An 18291-nucleotide genomic window follows, 5' to 3' on the forward strand; every position below is an offset into this window, starting at 1 on the left:
CGGAGCAGGCATGCGGAAGCCTCTCTTCTTTTGTCAATGGTATATAAATTTTTTGTGCATATAATATCACCAGGGAACGGATTTTATGGAAATTGCCTTTTTTTCTGCTAAAGAGATAGAGTATATTCGATTACGAATGTCCACGATTTAGCTTTCCCTGATTCCATATATACACATTTGATGTTGCCTTTTTTTGCCTTTTTTAAGATATTTGCCTTTTTTTTGCCTTTTTTAAGATATTTGCCTTTTTTTGCCTTTTCTAACTTTAAAAAAGTGATTATAGCATTTACAATTTTTTTTTTAAGATTAAAAAATATACACATGCCCATGCGGCTTATAGAAGCGCAGGGACCTCTTGCCAAATTGGTGTTGGAAAAATTTAAATCCGTTTTCTCAGCTAAGGTAGGCTTAGACAATAAGGGGTGTGGATAAAATTGTAAAGGGCGAGGAAAACGCCCTTATTCCTGATAATATGAACGTTTCAAACGTTCTATATTTAAATTGGGCACATTTAGTACATTCAAGGCTTTTCTTCGCGAAAATCGCATCTTGTGGTTCAATGTTACTACAACTATACAGATAAAAGTTTTATGAGTTAGAAACTCGAAAGGATAAAATAGTCGAAGATTCGAAGTACAAACTTTTCATATAATGAAACTAGTTCATAGTTTTTCTATTTTTACTTGTAATATAAACATTTCTAAAATAAATGTATTGTTTGATTGTTCTTCGAATTGTCTGTCTTTTTTTATTGCCTTATTTTGCTTTTTTGCAATACCTAGTGCATTTTCCTGCCTTTTTCGCTATTTTATTTTGCCTTTTCCAGCCTATTTCGTTATTTTATTTTGCCTTTTTTATAGGTTTTTAGGTCCTGAAAATCCATTCCCTGAATATCACCTATAATAGTATTTTTGAAGGGGCTCACCTGAGGACCACAGCAGTCGGAGGAGAAAGAGAAGAATGTCATTGAATCCTTTGGTCTTTAATCTTTCCAGCTGGAAAGGTGAGTGGTGTCAGGCCCCCTTCATTTTTGTTTGTATCAGCTCGATAACAGATACCTTTCGGAATCCAACGCAAAAAACGGTAAAAATCATCGAAGTTTTAATTCGATACATCGAACTAGCATCGATGCAATTTTTCGGAGCATCGTGATTTAAAACCTTAATCTTATTTAAATATTTAGGAGAGTGGTGGCGTGCACGTGACAGTAGGTGCTGATGCTTCATCGATTTCCCATTTAAAATTTTCATCCATATTTAAATAAACCCAATTTTGTGGCATGGCGGCAATTCTATGCAAAGCTACTGACGCCTTAAGCTAATTTTAAACACCTTTCCATACCCATAGTTTTATGTCTTACTGAATATGCATATTTTATTTCATCGATAGCTTTACATAGGTGCAGCCCTGATTAAAATTAATTTGTAAGAATATTTTTTTGAACCCTATGTATTTGAAATCAGTGTTGTCTCTAAATTAGTTAAAATTTGTCTAAGCTATCATTATCGATACCCATGTTCTTTTTAAGTAGCTAGCAATCCTGGATTAAATATTTTTTTTATCGTAAGGATAGCACAAATTTGGGATCCATCCTTGACCTTCTCGTGGTAGAGGCTACCATCCTCTTAGTTTTCACTCTTAGATACATCCCTGTTCGCTTTGAAATAGTATATATTACTATACATTTCCCACAGCCTACTTTCAGGCGCGGTCATCAAATAGGTACGACAAGAAGAAACTTTTTTTTTTTTTTATTATACAAATAAATACATAAAATTCATATAAATTTACATTGTTATTTAAATAATTACATTTTCTACAATACAAACACATCTAAAAACCTTTGCTGTTTCTTTACAATGTACTTAAACTAAAATTGCACTTGAAGATTGGCAAATAATCGCAATGTGTAATACGCAAGTTGTGGGAATTTCGCTGCATAATATTAGGCGGGCACATACATACACATACAGGGTAGAGTTGGAAACGGCTTAAATCGAATGCAAAATAAATAACCTAGAAAACCGGTTGGCGCTTTTAAAACAAAAGCTCTACCCTGTCATCCCCTCTGCAACGCTTGTGCAGCTTCTTCCGTCCTTTCGTGGCTGTCATGCATAGTCCCAGTGGCTTAGAAGTGCCTATTTTTTCGGTGGTGGACGCAGCGCCAAATTGGCTTCGATGTCCTTTACAGCCGCGCCGCGTAAGCCCTTCTTACTAACATTGGGATATGGCAGGCCCCCGCCGCGTTTGCCACGCTTGCTGCTCGCGCCATTTGGTCTACTCACTGTATACTTGTGGCCGTTATGTTGGGGTTCCCGCTCGCGGTCGCGCTCCCGCTCCCGCTCACGTTCCCGTTCAACTTTGTATGAGTGCTGGTAGCCATAGCCTTCAGGATTGTTATTGAATTTTGGACTATAGCTGTCATATTCCAGTCCCTTTTGCGATGCAGTTAGCGCCGTGTAGACGGGTTTAGCATGCGCCTCAACCCAACTGGCGCTCGTCTCCTCATATTTGCTTGGCAATGGTTCCTTTTTTAGCACATACTGATAGGGATTCATGAGTGGGTAGCCATCGTCGGAGACTTGCCCGCTGGCACTAGCACTACCGCTCGTTTCTTTTTCATCTGATGCCTCAGCCGGTGGTGCTGGTTCAGCAAAGTAGCCCGAGTAGCCCTTGTAGTCGCCATTCAACTCACCGCTCGCCTTAAGTTTGCGATATTCGGCAGCTGCTGCCACCGCCGAGAGTCCCCGTGACTTTTCCGGCTTGTACGGTAACGAGTTGATGTCGTGATATATTTCCGAATTGAAGTAAAGCTTATTCGGCTTGCCAGTCACACTGGCGCTCAATGAGGATGGGCGTTCATCGGGTTCTTGTGTGGTCACCACATGCGACAGATCGAAATCTTCGAGATTCTTAAGCGCTGCGGTGTGGTCGAAGTGTTCGAAGTTGCCTTTGAGCGGCAGTGTATACGGCTTTGAAATAGTTTTGACGGTGGCTGTTTGTAGGGGCGCGCGTGTCTTAATCTTATACACAAACTCCACGTTTGGTGCGAGGGCCTCGCTCAATTCATGTGACTGATGTCCGCCGGCTGATGCGCGGTAGGCAGTCTCAGCTTCTGCCTGATAGCGTTGCGCTGATTTGAGCTGATGTTTGGGTGCATGATGGCGTGCTGGACTCGCATATCCTGAAATGCTGGACGCCGATGGCGCGCGGTGAGCGGCCGTGGCTGGTGATGATACAGCGCTGCCGCTATCGCCGCTCACGTAGAGCGCATTGTGTGATGGCGTCGCGCTTGGGTATTTTGGGCGTGCGGTTGTCGAACCAAAATGTTTATCTTGGGCTGGCAGTGTTACCGTTTTGTGGTAGGGTTTCGTTTCTTGTGGCGAAGTGACGATCTTACCCTCAGCCTCAAGCTCTTTCATGTACTTCATCACCGATTTTTCGATTTGTTTCATTATCTCCGCTTTTGGTATTTCCGTTGAGGCAGATACACGCAGCTGCTCTGGCTCAGGCTCGGCCTGCGGTACGCCAGCGCCCGGATAAGCTGGCTGAAAGATATACTTGGTGCGATAGTGTCGATCAACGCCATCACCATCAGCTGCGCCGCCGCCATCCCCATTGGCCTCGTATGAGTTCACGCTGTCGTCGTATACCTCATAGGCGCGTGTAGCCGGTTCTCTGCCGTAGGTCGGTGCCGACTGCTGCGCTACACCATTATCCGCATTTACAGCGGTGATCGCTTGACTACGCTCCGTTTGCGGTTCCAATTGCTGCTGCTGTTGTTGACTTTCGACCTGCTGCTGTGCTTGCTGAATTTGTGCCTGTAACTGGGCGCGCATTTGTGCCTCCAGTAAGGCTCTATGATTTTCTTCCAACTGTTGTGACGACTGCTGCTGCTGCTGTTGTTGTTGTTGTGGGACATTATAGTATTCGTATTTGATGTTGGCAGGTGCGGAACTCTCTCGATTGCTCGTTGAGTCTTCACTGGATTGTAGCGCCGTTCTCGGTGGACTCTGTACCGCGCTTTCAGTGGACAGTATACGAATGGGCTCGCGCAGACGAGTGCCATAACGTTGCATCTTCATTGCATTAGCCACGTATTCCTCAGCCGTCTCGGCATCCTCAAGTGAACCCGACTCATAAGGCCGTGCTGCACTCAGACTGGCTGTGTACTTGGCAGTTATCTGAGTGTGCACTGGTTCGCTCTCTGGTCGAATCAGATTCATCTCTAAGTTACCATAAGGGTAGTCTGTGGGCAAGAGGACCGTAAAATATGTACTTAAATGCTTTCCGACTTACCTTCACCATCACTCGCGTAGGCCCCCCCACGTCTATGTGGATTTTTCTCAGTATGGCTAGCAGCGAGCGCCAGTTGATCGGCTACTGCATCGGACTTCTCAGTTACTTCTTCGGCAGTCGTTTTGGCGCTACCCAGGGCCGGTCTGCGGCGACTGTAACGTCCATTGCTATGTGATGACTCGGCTGCGCGGAGCGAAGCTAGCAGCTTAATATGGAACAAAAGTAAAGAAGATTGTTTAGAACATGAGTTTGTCGCTAAGAAGAGTAAAAGGTTGGAGTTGGTGATCTAAGAAAATGCCATGAAGATCGAACTGTGAAAGCAAGAAGTTATTTGGAAGGTTGCCAGTACAAAACCATAGTTGCTACACACAAATCTCAAATGAAGGTTATTTGGGAGAAAAGTATGCAAAAGTTAAAAATGGTAAGCCAGTAGATGGCTAGAAGTGGGAATTAAAATTTCTTAAATGTGAGGGCAAAAGAGATCCAATCAGTGGACTGTTAATACTCTCCTATGTGACTGAGTGAAGAGTTTTACAACACAGACCTGAGCTGCTAGTTTCAGAACAACTGCTGAGCCATTGCGCGCAGTTTCTGGCGATGCCGAACTAAATACTAGTATTGGTATCTCATGCAACTCACTTACGTAGATATACTCAGGGCTCTTTATTTCCACCAAAGCTACTCGTATGCATGCGTACATATGTATGTGTATCCTGATAATAAACATTATTGAACCAGTCGTAAAAAAATTTCCCTATAAGGAAAATTATTAATGCGGGAAGTAAAAGCATTGAATACAGTAGCATGTGCATAGGCGCATGACATTTATTGAAAAAATTGCAAAAAAGAAAAAACTTAAAATTCTCCTCCATGTAAATATTTGAAAAGATTAAAAAAGTGTATTAAGAATACCTTTAATTTCAAGCGCTTTAACAAATAATGGGTGAATTTCCCTTCTAGCGAAATTTTTAGTACGTGATGAAATAGCCATAAGCGAATGAAAGTTTTGAAAATTTTGCGAAAAATTCAAAAATAAAAAATTTCCCTCAAAGGGAAATTTTATAAAAAAGTATTTATAAGTTCAGATCTGTGATTTTTTTAAAATTCTACCTCTTTTCGAATAAAAAACATATCACCTAATCTCATAATTCCTTAATTAGTCAAGTCTTCCATTTTTTACGAAATTACCTCCCTTAAACTCTTAACACTTCTTATTATCTAAAAAAAAAAACTAATTACATAGTATGTACTTATCATAAAAAAGCGAATAAAACCTTATATAAACTGTACAAAAAATACGAGAGATAAAAAAATTCATCCGAGGGAAATGTTCCTTCAAGCGAAAGCGCATGCATTATTTATATATACTTATGTACTAAAAATTTTGCGCAAAATTAAAAAACTACAAAACAAAACTCTTTCAAAGGGATATTTCGGCATTCTTTGATGTTTATTTATGATCACTAAAAAAGATTAAAGTTAATTCATTAACAATATACACAAGTATCTGTGTAATCATTTTCTTATGCTATGAAAATATTCTCAACTGTTCCCAATATAAACTATTTAATTTTGCTGAAGAGTTTACGGGACGAAAATGAATATACATTTTGAGGAAAATTCAGAGAGTAAAAAAATACACCAGGGGGAAGTTTTCTATAAAATTTGTATACAAATTAATATACATTTTGATGGAAAATTCGGAGAACAAAAAATTACCTCAGAGGCAAATTTTATAAAATGGATACAAAATTATTTGCTGATAATAAACGTGAGTTTAAGCATTTTTAAAGTTAATAGCAAAATTTCCCTTCAACAGAAAAATTTCCCTTTAAAGAAAAGTTTGTGTGTAAGAAATAACAACAGTAAGCGCATGAAGCGCTAATGAAAATTTTGCAAAAAAGTCAGAAATTAGAATTTCCCTAAAATGTAAATTAAAAAAAATCTATGTTTTCTTTACATTTTACTCTTATACTAGTTCATTAGTTAGTCAAGCCTTAAGCCTTAAAGTGGCTCTTCACGAATAAACCGAATTTAACATATTATTATTATTACTACACAGGCTCTACGAATTTATTCGCTAGTCGCATAACCAGCAGCCTACAAAGCATTGCATCATAAATATGTATGTATGTACGTATGTGCGCGCATGTACGCCAACTCAAATCGATTCCGCCAAGTTCAAATGATTTGCGCCATACTCTCTCATCACATCAACAAACACACCTTAGACATGCGTGCCACAATGTTATTGACTTTCTGTACAGCGCATTTCCCAATCGTTTATCAAAACGGCAATTAACGGTAATTACGTGCAACTGTTGCAAGTAGTAGTAAGAGTAGCACATAGCACGTAGCATACGAGTTGCAACATTGTTGGCACAGCAGACATAATGCAAAAACAATTATACAATCAGCAAAGAAAAATTAAAAGAAATTTAAAAGAAAAACTACAAACGGACACACATACATACACACATGACACGGATTAGCAAAAAAATTGGCAAGCATTTGCAATTGCTCAGAGCACTTTCGCTTTCTTTTTGGCGTTGCACATTTAACAGGCGGCGCAATTACTAGCGCAGGCGTTGACGCAGCTGCGCGGTTCATTCACATCGGCTAGTGTGGCAAGCACCAATGATTATATCAGCCAGCAGATCAGTTAAGCTGAACGTACATATTTCACTTTTGATTTATTTTTTCCTAAATACTTTGCGCATCAAGCGCATTATCCTGTTTTATGGCAACCAGTTTGACTGTCATTCAATGGCGTGGCCTTTCATGGCGCTTGGTATGCGGCACTTTTTGAAAGCACTGTAAATGTGTTGAACGAATTAGTCTTTTTGCTATTTATTTGTTAGTTTGGGTAACATTTTTTGTTTTTTTTTTTTTTTTTTTTTGGATAAACTAATAGGCTTTAACTAATTTTATTCTCGATAAGTAGCTTAATTTTTCTGTTTGCTTTCGAGCGTATTCCTTTTCAAGGCAATTCAAAATGCCCATTCCAAGCGAAAAAAACTCGCAACGCTCACACAATGCCACCACACTTCACTGTCAATGCTAGCAGGCAGCAATTGGGAGTACTTACAACCAACAGCGTTAATAAAGAATACAAAAATTTTGTACTTTGCGCGCACATTTTTCGATTTCACGGTCTAACGGTACAAAATGAATTGGTAGTGGCGCTGGTCCGGCCGCTGGCTTTTATATTCAAAAAATTTGCCAACATCGTCGTGTGTATGCGCCTGCGTCGGAGGTGCCAGGCAGGCTGGCGACCGATTGGCTGCCTGATGGTGGTGGTGGTGGTGGTTGTGGCGGTGTTTGTGGTGATGGTTGTGGAGTGGATCGTGCTGAATAAAGCGTGCTTTGCTGGTCATTTGGCAGTTTTTAAGCGTTGTACTTAGCAGTAGTTTGGCAGGACTGACGGCTGATCGAGTTGAATGTAATAATATTGGAAAGAAAGATGGACGTTTGGGGTAATGAGAAATGAAAAATTGCAAAAAACCAAAAAAAAATAAAATAAACCAAAAAAAATCGCAAAACTTGGCTGAGATACTTAGTTTGTGAATAAATAGGCTGTAAAAGTGGTGTAAAAATAAAATTCAAAATTTTAATCGTTTATACATGAAAGAATTGACAAACGCACAGCTAATGTACTTCTTTTTTTTATGAAAAAATGTAAAAATGAATGAGCCTTACATTCCTAGTAAGCCTTTCTGCAGAGAATAAAATTTTGTACATTCAGTTCACAGCATTTTCGATCTAATGTTAACTCGAAAAAATACGGATGTTTTCTTTTCAATCAAATTTAAAGTTGAAAGGCACACCCGTTATCGAACACGAATCTAGTTTGTTGATTTGAGGGCCAAGATATGTGTTTGAATGCCTTGCTTTGACGAATTTTTTATGTGAAATAAGTAGATATATTCGATATTAATGTGGTTATCGATATTTTTCGGCGATATTCTTATCGATTTTTATATCGAACATTTTATTTAATATTCGCATTGACACTCTTATCGATTATTTTTGTATTTTTGTTATCGACAATTTTAGTCGATATTATAATCGGTATTTATATTGAATATTTTTGTCAATATTAGTATAGCCTTTTTATCGGTATTACACAGGTCGGTATACAGGTCAACAGTTTTAGAGAAAAAAATGGTGCCGGGATATCGTTAGTAGTTTGCATTTTTTTTGTGTAAATTGTAATCAATACCATCATAAAAAAATAGAAGGTACCCTATAAATATTCGGACTTATTTTAAAATCAGAAAAGTCTCACTTTACCAATGTGTGCAGGGCGGTATCCACAGACCTTTCGCTGCAATAGGCATGTTGAGCTTTTAAAAGACAGTCACGAGGAATCGCGTTTCTTATTTACAGGTATTTACAGCGTTTTTAGCAAAAACGTAAAGAGAAACTGATAAGCCTAAAATCCCTAGGGGAAACATGAGAGCCATTTGCGGCATTCGGGATGAACGCAACACTGACTGAACACAACCATGCCTTGGGGATTTAGCCGGTCCTCACGCAGTTCGCATAAATAGGAGGCAACCAATTACACGACACCTTCAGAGTCCTTTGCAGCTGCGCAAACATGATGCCATTGGTCCACGGTGACTTGAAGGGTTGGAACGAAGCCATATGCCGATCATCCAGAAGTTCGGGGAAATGAAGGACCTGAAGTATAAAATATTGCAAAGAAGTGCCCTTGACTGTACTCCGAAGTACGAAGTACAAGAGCTAAAAAAGAAATACCGTACTTCCGAAAGAAGTACGTTTGGTCACATAACGTATGAGTTACATTTTCCATATTAATGCCTGAATTCTTTTTTGATTCGCGACGCAAACTTAAATTGAAAATATCTTGGGAAAATTATCTGATCGAAAAAAACGGTATACAGATCCATAATCTTCGACCCAAAATTAAATTTACGTGTCTCGGATGAATCAACAGAAATATCACTCGTCTGCGTTTTCGGGCTTATTATGAATACATACGGTAAGAAGTTGGCTAGGGTCGGAACATCTCTTGTCTAAACCGACGTCTAGACAACAAACTGGCGAGTTGGAATAGTCAAGAAAGAACAACATTTGCGATTCGCGCGATAGGAAAAAAGGGGATGTCAAAACCTACAAACCTGCAAAACTGCAAGGAATATTTGGTCGCCAGTGACAAATCAAAAACGGGAAACATTTTGAAGAGGTCATGAAATTTTATAAACAAGTTAACAGCCACGACACTACCCACCATACGACCCGCGATGCCGTCGTTGTTATCTCGAAGAAAGCAGGTATACAATTTTACATTATCTTTATGAGTGTCCTTGCCCAACACCAACTAAGATTATTCGACAAGTTCAAGCAGTTTCAGAGGTTGTGGTTTGACAGCAAGTTATATGAGGCAATACTCAGTCCACGCTATTACCAACCAGCGGCAGAATCTGCATCCGCCTAGCCAGCGTCTAGATATGATTAGATCGCAGAAGTAATGGTGTCCCAAGTCATTCCCATATATAGATCTAGCCATCTAATTTAACCAACGCCGATCGCAGAGAGTTGGCTTTAGTTTAGAAAAGAAATCATATTTAACTTACAAAGCTAGCTGCCATACCACTGAGAAGCAAGACTACGCAGAGGAGTGCAGGTCTTATGTAAGCCTTTCCCTATCAGCTAGAAGGTTGTTGCCAATCGGGCTTGTTGGCAGCTGTTAAGAGTATTGCCAGTATTTTTTATTTTTGAAAGTTATATGCAATAACGCCACAATTCAAAATTCAAAAAATTAAAACTCTTACTACCGTTAAGTGGCTCATGGCTCTAACTCTGGTCTAATCCATGTCGAATACTTACTACTTACTGTAGTAGTCTTTACTACTTTCTTTAGTTAAGATGAGGCATGGATTAGACAAGGCTTCGGGACATAAGCCACTTAACAGTAGTAAGGGATTGTCTTCTTTAAAATTTGAATTGTGTCATTATTGCAGAGGACCATCAATATGTAGTTTTAAGTTCAACATATAAAAATTCCGTTAGCATTTCGCTCTGCTTTAAATGACGCCATCGCAGCACCCAAGCTTTGTAAATATGTATGCATGTACGCAGTTGTCGGAGTTGGTTATTAGCATGCGTAAAATACGTTGCATTTGTCAGCACCATTATGCGGCTGAACGTCAGTGTCATGGTAGCGGTCATCACACGCCAATGACAGCTGCGAAACGTCAAATGTCACAATATATATATTTTTTATAAATTTCTACAAATTTACCGTTATAAATAAATAACAACGCATGAATGCGTGCGTAGTGACGTTGATTTACGCAAAGGCTCAGCTGTTACGATTTGACAGTTGGCTAAATTGTTTGAATTTGATTGCCTTTGTACCTACTTGGTTTGCGTGCGCTTTTGTTACATTTCTTGATTTATGAGGTGTTTTTTTCGCACTTTACGTGACGTTATTTGGCTATTAGCGTTGAGTTTTTTGGCAATTGCAGGTTTATTTGCGAAAAGTTATGTGAGAAATTTTCGTATAGTCAATGGAAAGTCAATGAACTCTAAGTGAAGGGAGTGATTAAGAAAACTTACCTGTTATGCTCCTTCTCTGCCACCCCGTTTCCTGTGTGTTTCATACTTTTTGCGCTCCTCGGCGCTGGCTAAAAATATCTTCGATCGCACGTTCGTCGATTTTACACAGAGTTTTTTCGTTTCTTCGTATGCAGGTCCATCCCGCATACCTTACCCACTGTTTTGTATCGCTTTGGAACTCCTTTAAAGGCAACTTCCATATTTGCCTTGCTGTGGACGCGTTTTCGAGTTCTGGACTGCGACGAAAAGATTGTTCATGTTTCCCGCTTCTTCACTCTACAGTCAACGAGGATCCGTTGTGGTTTGTTTCAGTTCAGTTCCTCCGCTGCCAATTGTCGTTTCTCCTTCAGTTTCAAGAGTCACAACTTCTCTCCTTCAACCCTGAAGAACTGCTTCTTGTTACCATATATGCTATATGATTGATCTAGTTAGCCCTTATGTCCCACCGTCGGAAAAATAACCCTCCGCGACGAAACATTTTTTAACGGTATCAAGCTGATCGACTTCGTTGGGGCCTTAAACATCACAGCCTGCAACAGGGATCGAAAGAAATTCCATTAAGCTATATGGCTGTTTCCATCGAAAGACGAGAAGTTATATCGATTCTGTTGAGGTTAGACGGAAGGTACGTTTCCATTGCTTTAGACCTCAGTATGCTGCGAGGACTAAACATCGATTCGAACCACAACATTTTGTCATAATATCTGTCCTCTGACACACCTCTTCAACAAAACGACATATGCGAGCAGCGGACCCACATTACCTACTCATTCCGTATCGCCGAAGAAGAAGTAGTCGGATTGCAGCTATCCTGAAAGAACTACTGGTAGGACGAGAAATGACACGCTACTGTAGAAAGCCACGCTTCGATAGAGCCAATGCAAGCTTTGTGGTATTGGTGTTGAGGCCTGAGAAAGGAAGCCAGTCTGCTAACCGACAACATAAGTGCCACATATTTTATGACAATGTTATATGGCTTGCGGAAAGCTTCAAGGACAAGGCGAACTACTATAAAAAAACAGCCACGCCGACCTAGTGACCGATGTCCAGAATACACTCAAATTATGATCCACCCTGGTGAATGGTAACAGCATTGAAACCAGAGGAGAAGATGAGCACGAGCCAAGGAGGGGACCAACGGTATTGATATCCCTATGACGGCTTTAGATTAATAAATCCACCATAGACCAGAGCTATTCCACATAAGCCAAATCTTGGAAAAGGCCTGCTGGGGGAGAATCGATACACCATCTTTTTGTCGATTTCAAAGCCGCTTTCGACGGCACGAAAAGATACAGAGGATGTCTGAATTTGGATACCCCGCAAACTAATACGTCTGTGTGAAATGACGATGAAATTGGTAGGACCTCTACGAGTTATTCGATACCAAACGAGGCTTAAGATAGGGCTACCCTCTAGTGAGAGTAGATGATAAAAATTGCAGAACTGAATCGAGAAATGGTCGCTGAGATGCAGGAGCTTAACAACGACATAGTGCAGCGTATAGTGCACCATACAGTTGCCTACGCGAGTCAGTCATGTTACGCGAATGGACACAAACGTTAAAATTATTCAACGCGTAACCTCTGGCGCTAACATGTTCAAAAAGTTAAAATGATTCCAATTAAAAATTTAAATCAAATGCTTCAATATGGATATCAAATGAGAGCTTTATTTCGAAATAATTTTTGAATTGGGCTGCCAGCTGTTTAGAAAATTTAAAATCCTTTTAGTTACCAAGTTAGTATATAAAAATAAATAAAAAAATAAGGCTTTATTTCGAAACTGTTATTGAAGAAGGATGCCACCAGTTTAGAAAATTTACGAAGTTGTACAAGGTTTATTCCTAAAATAATTTTGACGAGAGTTGGCAGCTGCTCAAAAAGAAAAATAAATTTCATTAATTAGTTAATATTACAACCAGGATAAATGAAATTGGTTTAAAAATTATGTATATTGACATTTTATTTGAAGTGGGCTGCCACATGCTCAAAAAGTTAAAGCCAATCCAATAAAAACGTGAAATAATTATTTCAATATGGGTATCAGATAAGAGAGATTTAGTAAATTTTTATTTCTAAAATATTTTTGAAGAGGGTTGCCACCTGCTCAAAAATTCAAAATAAGTTTCAGTAATAAGTTAATGGAAACTTTTTAATATACATAGATGTAAATAGAAGCGAGGTTAAGGTGGCTTTATTTGTGCTTGCCACCTGAGGATTGCCACCTGCTCAACAATTCAGAATCAATACAATTAATAAATTTGAATGAAACATTTTTTTTGTGGCTTTTAAATGATAGTGGTTTGAAAACCTTTTTTTTATATTTTTGAAAGGGGTTGCCACCTTTTCTGTAATTCTAAATCAATTTAACTGGAAAGTTAAATGCAATATTTTAAAATAGTGCAGTAGGTTTAAGTAGCCTTTATTTTCAAATATTTGGCATTTTTGAATTAAATTGAAACAGACATGATGCAAACGGCCCTTAATGACACATTGAAATAGACGGTGTCAAACACATTTTTTTCTCTAAAGTTAAATTTAACTTATTCATTTAGTTAATTATTACATCGAACATAACTTACATCTTTACACTAAATTATTTTGTATTTTTTAATAGAGTTGCCACATTTATAAATGGTGTTGCCGCGGGCAACAGCTACTTTTACATATCTTACTAGCCATAAGTTCACCATCGCTTTCATAAACTTTTATAATTTTCAATTCATTTGCATTTCCCCCTAATAATGACAAATTTCCGTGAAGGGCAAAAGTTTCCTGCTATTTCAAGATCGCCGAAAGATTACCACATCGAAAGCATATACACCTAGATATACATACTAACTACAAATATGTATCTATGTGTCTGTACCTACATGCAGGTATGAAACCCAATTACTTAGCTGCAATATTTATGTAAGTAGAGCATGCCGCATGCCGCATGCCACATTTGCCAAACTACATATTCGCTCATAACACAATTTATGCAAATTTGTGCCACAAAAACGAAAAGGCGAAAAATTCAAATTAGGTAAAAAATTGAAAAGTAGTAGCGATTAAAATGAACTGCACTGCTTTGTTGTTGTTGTTGTAAATTTTTGCCGTAATAACTCGCATCCTCATAAATAATAATACATGTATCGTATTTTCTACATTTGCTTTTATTAACCATCATACATACATTTAATGTTGCATTGAAAATCGCTTTTTGCCACGGCAATTTCAGGAGCAACAACCTCTTTTACTGTATTGGCCGTTGCCAAAGTGCCACAGTGGCAAGTCCAGCGGTGTGTTATGTTTGTGTAATCACTGTGTTACGTGGTAACAATTGCATTTCGTAAAATATAACATTAAATAGAAATACGCGTACGTACATACATATGCACTATATACATACATAAGTATGTAGACATGAAAGCAATTGAAAAAATGTGTGCATTTAATTTTTTGTTTTTCTTTTCGAGTTTGTCGCCACAGCCAAGAAAAGTAGAATTGCATTTGTTGCTTTTAGTGCCTTGCATGCTACTCTGCCACTCTCTCTCCCTATTCGCTCTATATATCTCTTCAACTCCCTAACCGGCCCTCCCCCTACCCTGAATGACTTTGTGGATGGTCCGACAGTCCTTTGCCGCTTTACGTCTACCTTCACCCCTTCCACTTCTTTCTCCTATTTGGATTTTTGAAATTATTGCCTGTTTGTGCACGTTTTTATTACTGTTTTAGCCATTGCTGGTATCACTACCTGTAATTAAATACAAATTATACACCTGCCATAATTAGTTTGACTTAATTCGCCAGTGGAATGGACAGTGTCGAACGGATGACCGCCGATACTTGGCTGTGGCTTTGGTATTGGATTTTTAAAGACAGAGAGAGAGAGAGAGAGAGAAAATATAAACACAAGCAAGCTAAATAATTTGCTTAAGATTGCTTAATCCATTAGCAACTGGCTTTGACACTGAACGATAATTATCAATTATAAACGTAGAAGTGGTTATGTGTGTTTGTTAATATTTTCTCAGAAAATGCAGTGGACAAGGAGGAATACAATTCATAAATGCATTAACGGTAGGTGAAAGCATATGCAGTCTTTGAGATTGAAATTTCCTTCCGAGAGGAAGGTCGGCAAGTTCTGGAAAGGCAATCGCCAGCTTAACCAGGGTTGCCAATGACGAAAACAAATACTTACCATCCACTTGAAAAAATCTACCAAATCTGGAAAATATTTAGCAATAACTTTTTTTTGTTATTTTAATAAGAAAACAGGGACGGTAATCATTATGAGTAAAATAGTTTAAATCAGCATTTAATCATTATTTTATGAGTTTTATTTTTTTCGCTCTAAAATAATAATTATTATTGATTTTTATTTTTTTGCTCAGCAGAAATAATTATTATTTGATTTTTATTTTTTCGATCACAAATAATGATTATTTTATGATTTTTATTTTTTCGCTCAGAGATAATAATTATTATTGAGTTTTATTTTTCCACTTAAAAATAATGATTATTCATAAAATTGAAAAGGCTATACAGACGCAACTTACTGAAATTTTTACCTGAACATAGTTTTGGATTTTTTTGAATGATCATTATTCTTAAGTGAAAAAAAATTAAACTCAATAATAATTATTATCTTTGAGCGAAATAATAAAAATCAAGTATGTAATAAGAATTAATTTTGGGCGAAAAATTAAAACTCAAATATTAAGTATTATTTTTAATCTTTATTGGTTAAACTCGAGAAATAAAAATTATTGTAAATTACAATGGGACGTACGAAAACAAATACGTGGGTATAAATAAAACTTTTTTACGACGATTACAACTTTTTGATTTTTTGGGTCAAATTTAAAAAATAATGATTATTTTCCGTCCCTGATAAAAACTATAGATTTGTTCTTTTCAGTTTTTTATTATCATTCGTGACTTCATCATTTGCAAAAACTAACACTGGAGTTTTATACACAAATACAGTGACTCAAAAACGCTTTTTACCTCTTTAATATTCACAATGTTTTTCAAGTAAATCTTTTTTCTTTTACTTTTTTGTAAAAGAATATTGTTTGTGCTCTAGCCAAAATCATAAAAAACAAGGATTAAAGTTTTATACATCATTTAGAAGAATTCAACAAATTAGTGCCGAAATTTCGAACTTTTTTCTCTGAATTTTTATAACTTTTTTGGTATACAGTTTTATTGCCCATTGAAAAATTTCCGTTGATTTAAAATGTTTTTATGCCACCGAACTTTTGTGTTTTCTTCCTTTTTAATTTAACCATTGCCATTTATGATAGACTTTTTTATTTTTTTTTTCGAACAATTATAGTGTGTAATTACATGCCTGTTAATTTTTTATTTTTATTTAAAGAATAATTTAAAATATTTATGCAATCAAAAGCTCCTCAGGATTCCAGTAGCATACAATATATTCGCCTTTTATCGATGCAGTGTGCATTAGAGCGTTAAAAAATTAATGCAATTAAGTAGACATACTTTTTGGAAGAAATTTATAATAAGCATTTTTGTTTCCATGTATTTACTATGGGCAGATGAAAAATTTTCTTGTGAATTTTTTTTTTTCTGGGGAAACTCAGGATAAGGCAAAATATATAACTATGATAATTAAGCCAGAACAAAAAGTTTAAAGTTCACACAAATTGCTTTAACAAAAATCCACCAAAATGAAAACAAATTTACCTTTTTACCAACCGAAATTTTTTCTACCAATTTTGGTAATAATTTATCAACGTGGAAACCCTGAGCATAACCCTAGGGTACCATACTTCTTACTCCCAGTTTTATTACCTTCGTGGATTACAAATGTTTAAAGAGCAAAAGCACTTAGCATGCGATCATTCCAGAAATAAGATACTCCTAAAGATTTCGCTAAGATTTAGGGAACTTTGATTTGCAGGATAGTATCTATGTATATCGTCGATGTTTTTGCCAAACCGCCCATCGACCAATTAAAAAACCGCCTATCTTACGGCCATGCCTTGTTTGGCGGTATATTTTATTCTACAAATTTGTTGTTTTAATAACTAAAAAGATTTGTATGCATAAATTTCGATGCTTGAAGTTCAGGGTTATCAAATCTCATTTTTGCCACAATGGCGATTTAGGCTGTTTTGCAACTGGTCGATGGGCAGTTTTGCAAAAACAACGACGATATATAAAAGAAATTACAAATTTTAATTAACAAAGTGATTTGTATCTTTTTAACCTTTTCATGACCCTAAGCCTTTGGGTAAAAAAATAAGGTTTACTATTTTTGGATTTTGTCTCAAAGGCTAAGTAAAAATAATTTAGCAAAAAATATGATTTAAGATTTAGATATTGCGATAGAAAGCCTAAAAAGGGATCGAACTCTCAGATGAGAAAAAGATTCCAAAATGGAAATTCTTTTTGATCGGAAAAAAATTAAAATTTACAAAAAACGATTCAATTAATCGAACAAACTAAAATCGTTCAAGTAAAAAATTTTCATACCTGAAAAACTCAAAATAACGATCCTCTTCGGCCCTACTATGATAATCCTCGTTTGTGAAACGTACACTTTTTAAATATTTCGGTTTCTCTTTCGGAAAATGAAGAATTAAATCTGGTGTTTTCCCACGCAGTTTCAGGAGATAGCTGAATTTGAGAATAATCTTGAAATTGCGTGAAAACTGCCTAATAATAATAAATAAATACATAAATGATCTACATATACTTATTTGGAAAAAAATCACTAAATTACTATTACAATGAAATTAAGCCATGAAAAATAATGATACATCTCCCATAAGTATGAGTAACCTTTCAGCAACTATCATGTATCAGAGGAGCGTTAAGAGTAAACTATATTTTTTAGCATTATCTTTTTGCCTTTTATTTGTTAAAAATTTAAATTTAAATTGCATATACCAATTTTGTACTTTTTTATTAAATTTTACTTTTAGCTAGGTGGCGACTCTGTAAAATTTAACTGTAAGCAACCAGAGCGTGTTGCTTCGACAGTTGCCTCGTGTGTAGCATTCAATCAATCAAAATATTTTATATATTGTATTGGTTGCCGTGACGGTTGCCTCGTGTGTATCGTTATTCATTGGGTTTATTGGCTTAGTTCATTGAAAACAGGTGAGCTGAAAAGCTGTTTTGGTAGAAAACAAAATTTTCTTGCGTATTTTCATTTCATAATATTGCACGCACTAGTGAGGTTGCCGCAATAGTTGCCTCTACGGTTGCCTCGTGTATATTTAACAAGAAAAACAGGTTGCTTCAACCCGTTGCTTCAACGGTTGCCACGTGTATAGCATATTTAACTCTAAGGAAGTATTGAATAGGTGGCAACACTTTTTAATATTTTTTTTTGGTTTTTTATTTTTCTCAAATGCTTTTAATTGAATGAATAATAATGAAT

The 18291-nt window shown here is 37.0% G+C and overlaps 1 protein-coding gene across 1 annotated transcript; it reads right to left on the reverse strand.

Moving 5' to 3' along the window:
* Positions 1-2138: 2138 nt before the first annotated feature.
* LOC118748323 lies at positions 2139-7676 on the reverse strand. The gene is given in 5 exon segments (XM_036482698.1): positions 2139-4249; positions 4300-4504; positions 7388-7443; positions 7446-7500; positions 7545-7676. Coding segments are annotated over 5 exon segments (2559 nt in total).
* Between the last annotated feature and the right edge of the window lie 10615 nt (positions 7677-18291).

This window comes from Rhagoletis pomonella, unplaced genomic scaffold, assembly GCF_013731165.1.
Source record: "Rhagoletis pomonella isolate Grant_MI unplaced genomic scaffold, Rhpom_1.0 Rhpom_scaffold_00013, whole genome shotgun sequence".
Taxonomy (NCBI): domain Eukaryota; kingdom Metazoa; phylum Arthropoda; class Insecta; order Diptera; family Tephritidae; genus Rhagoletis; species Rhagoletis pomonella.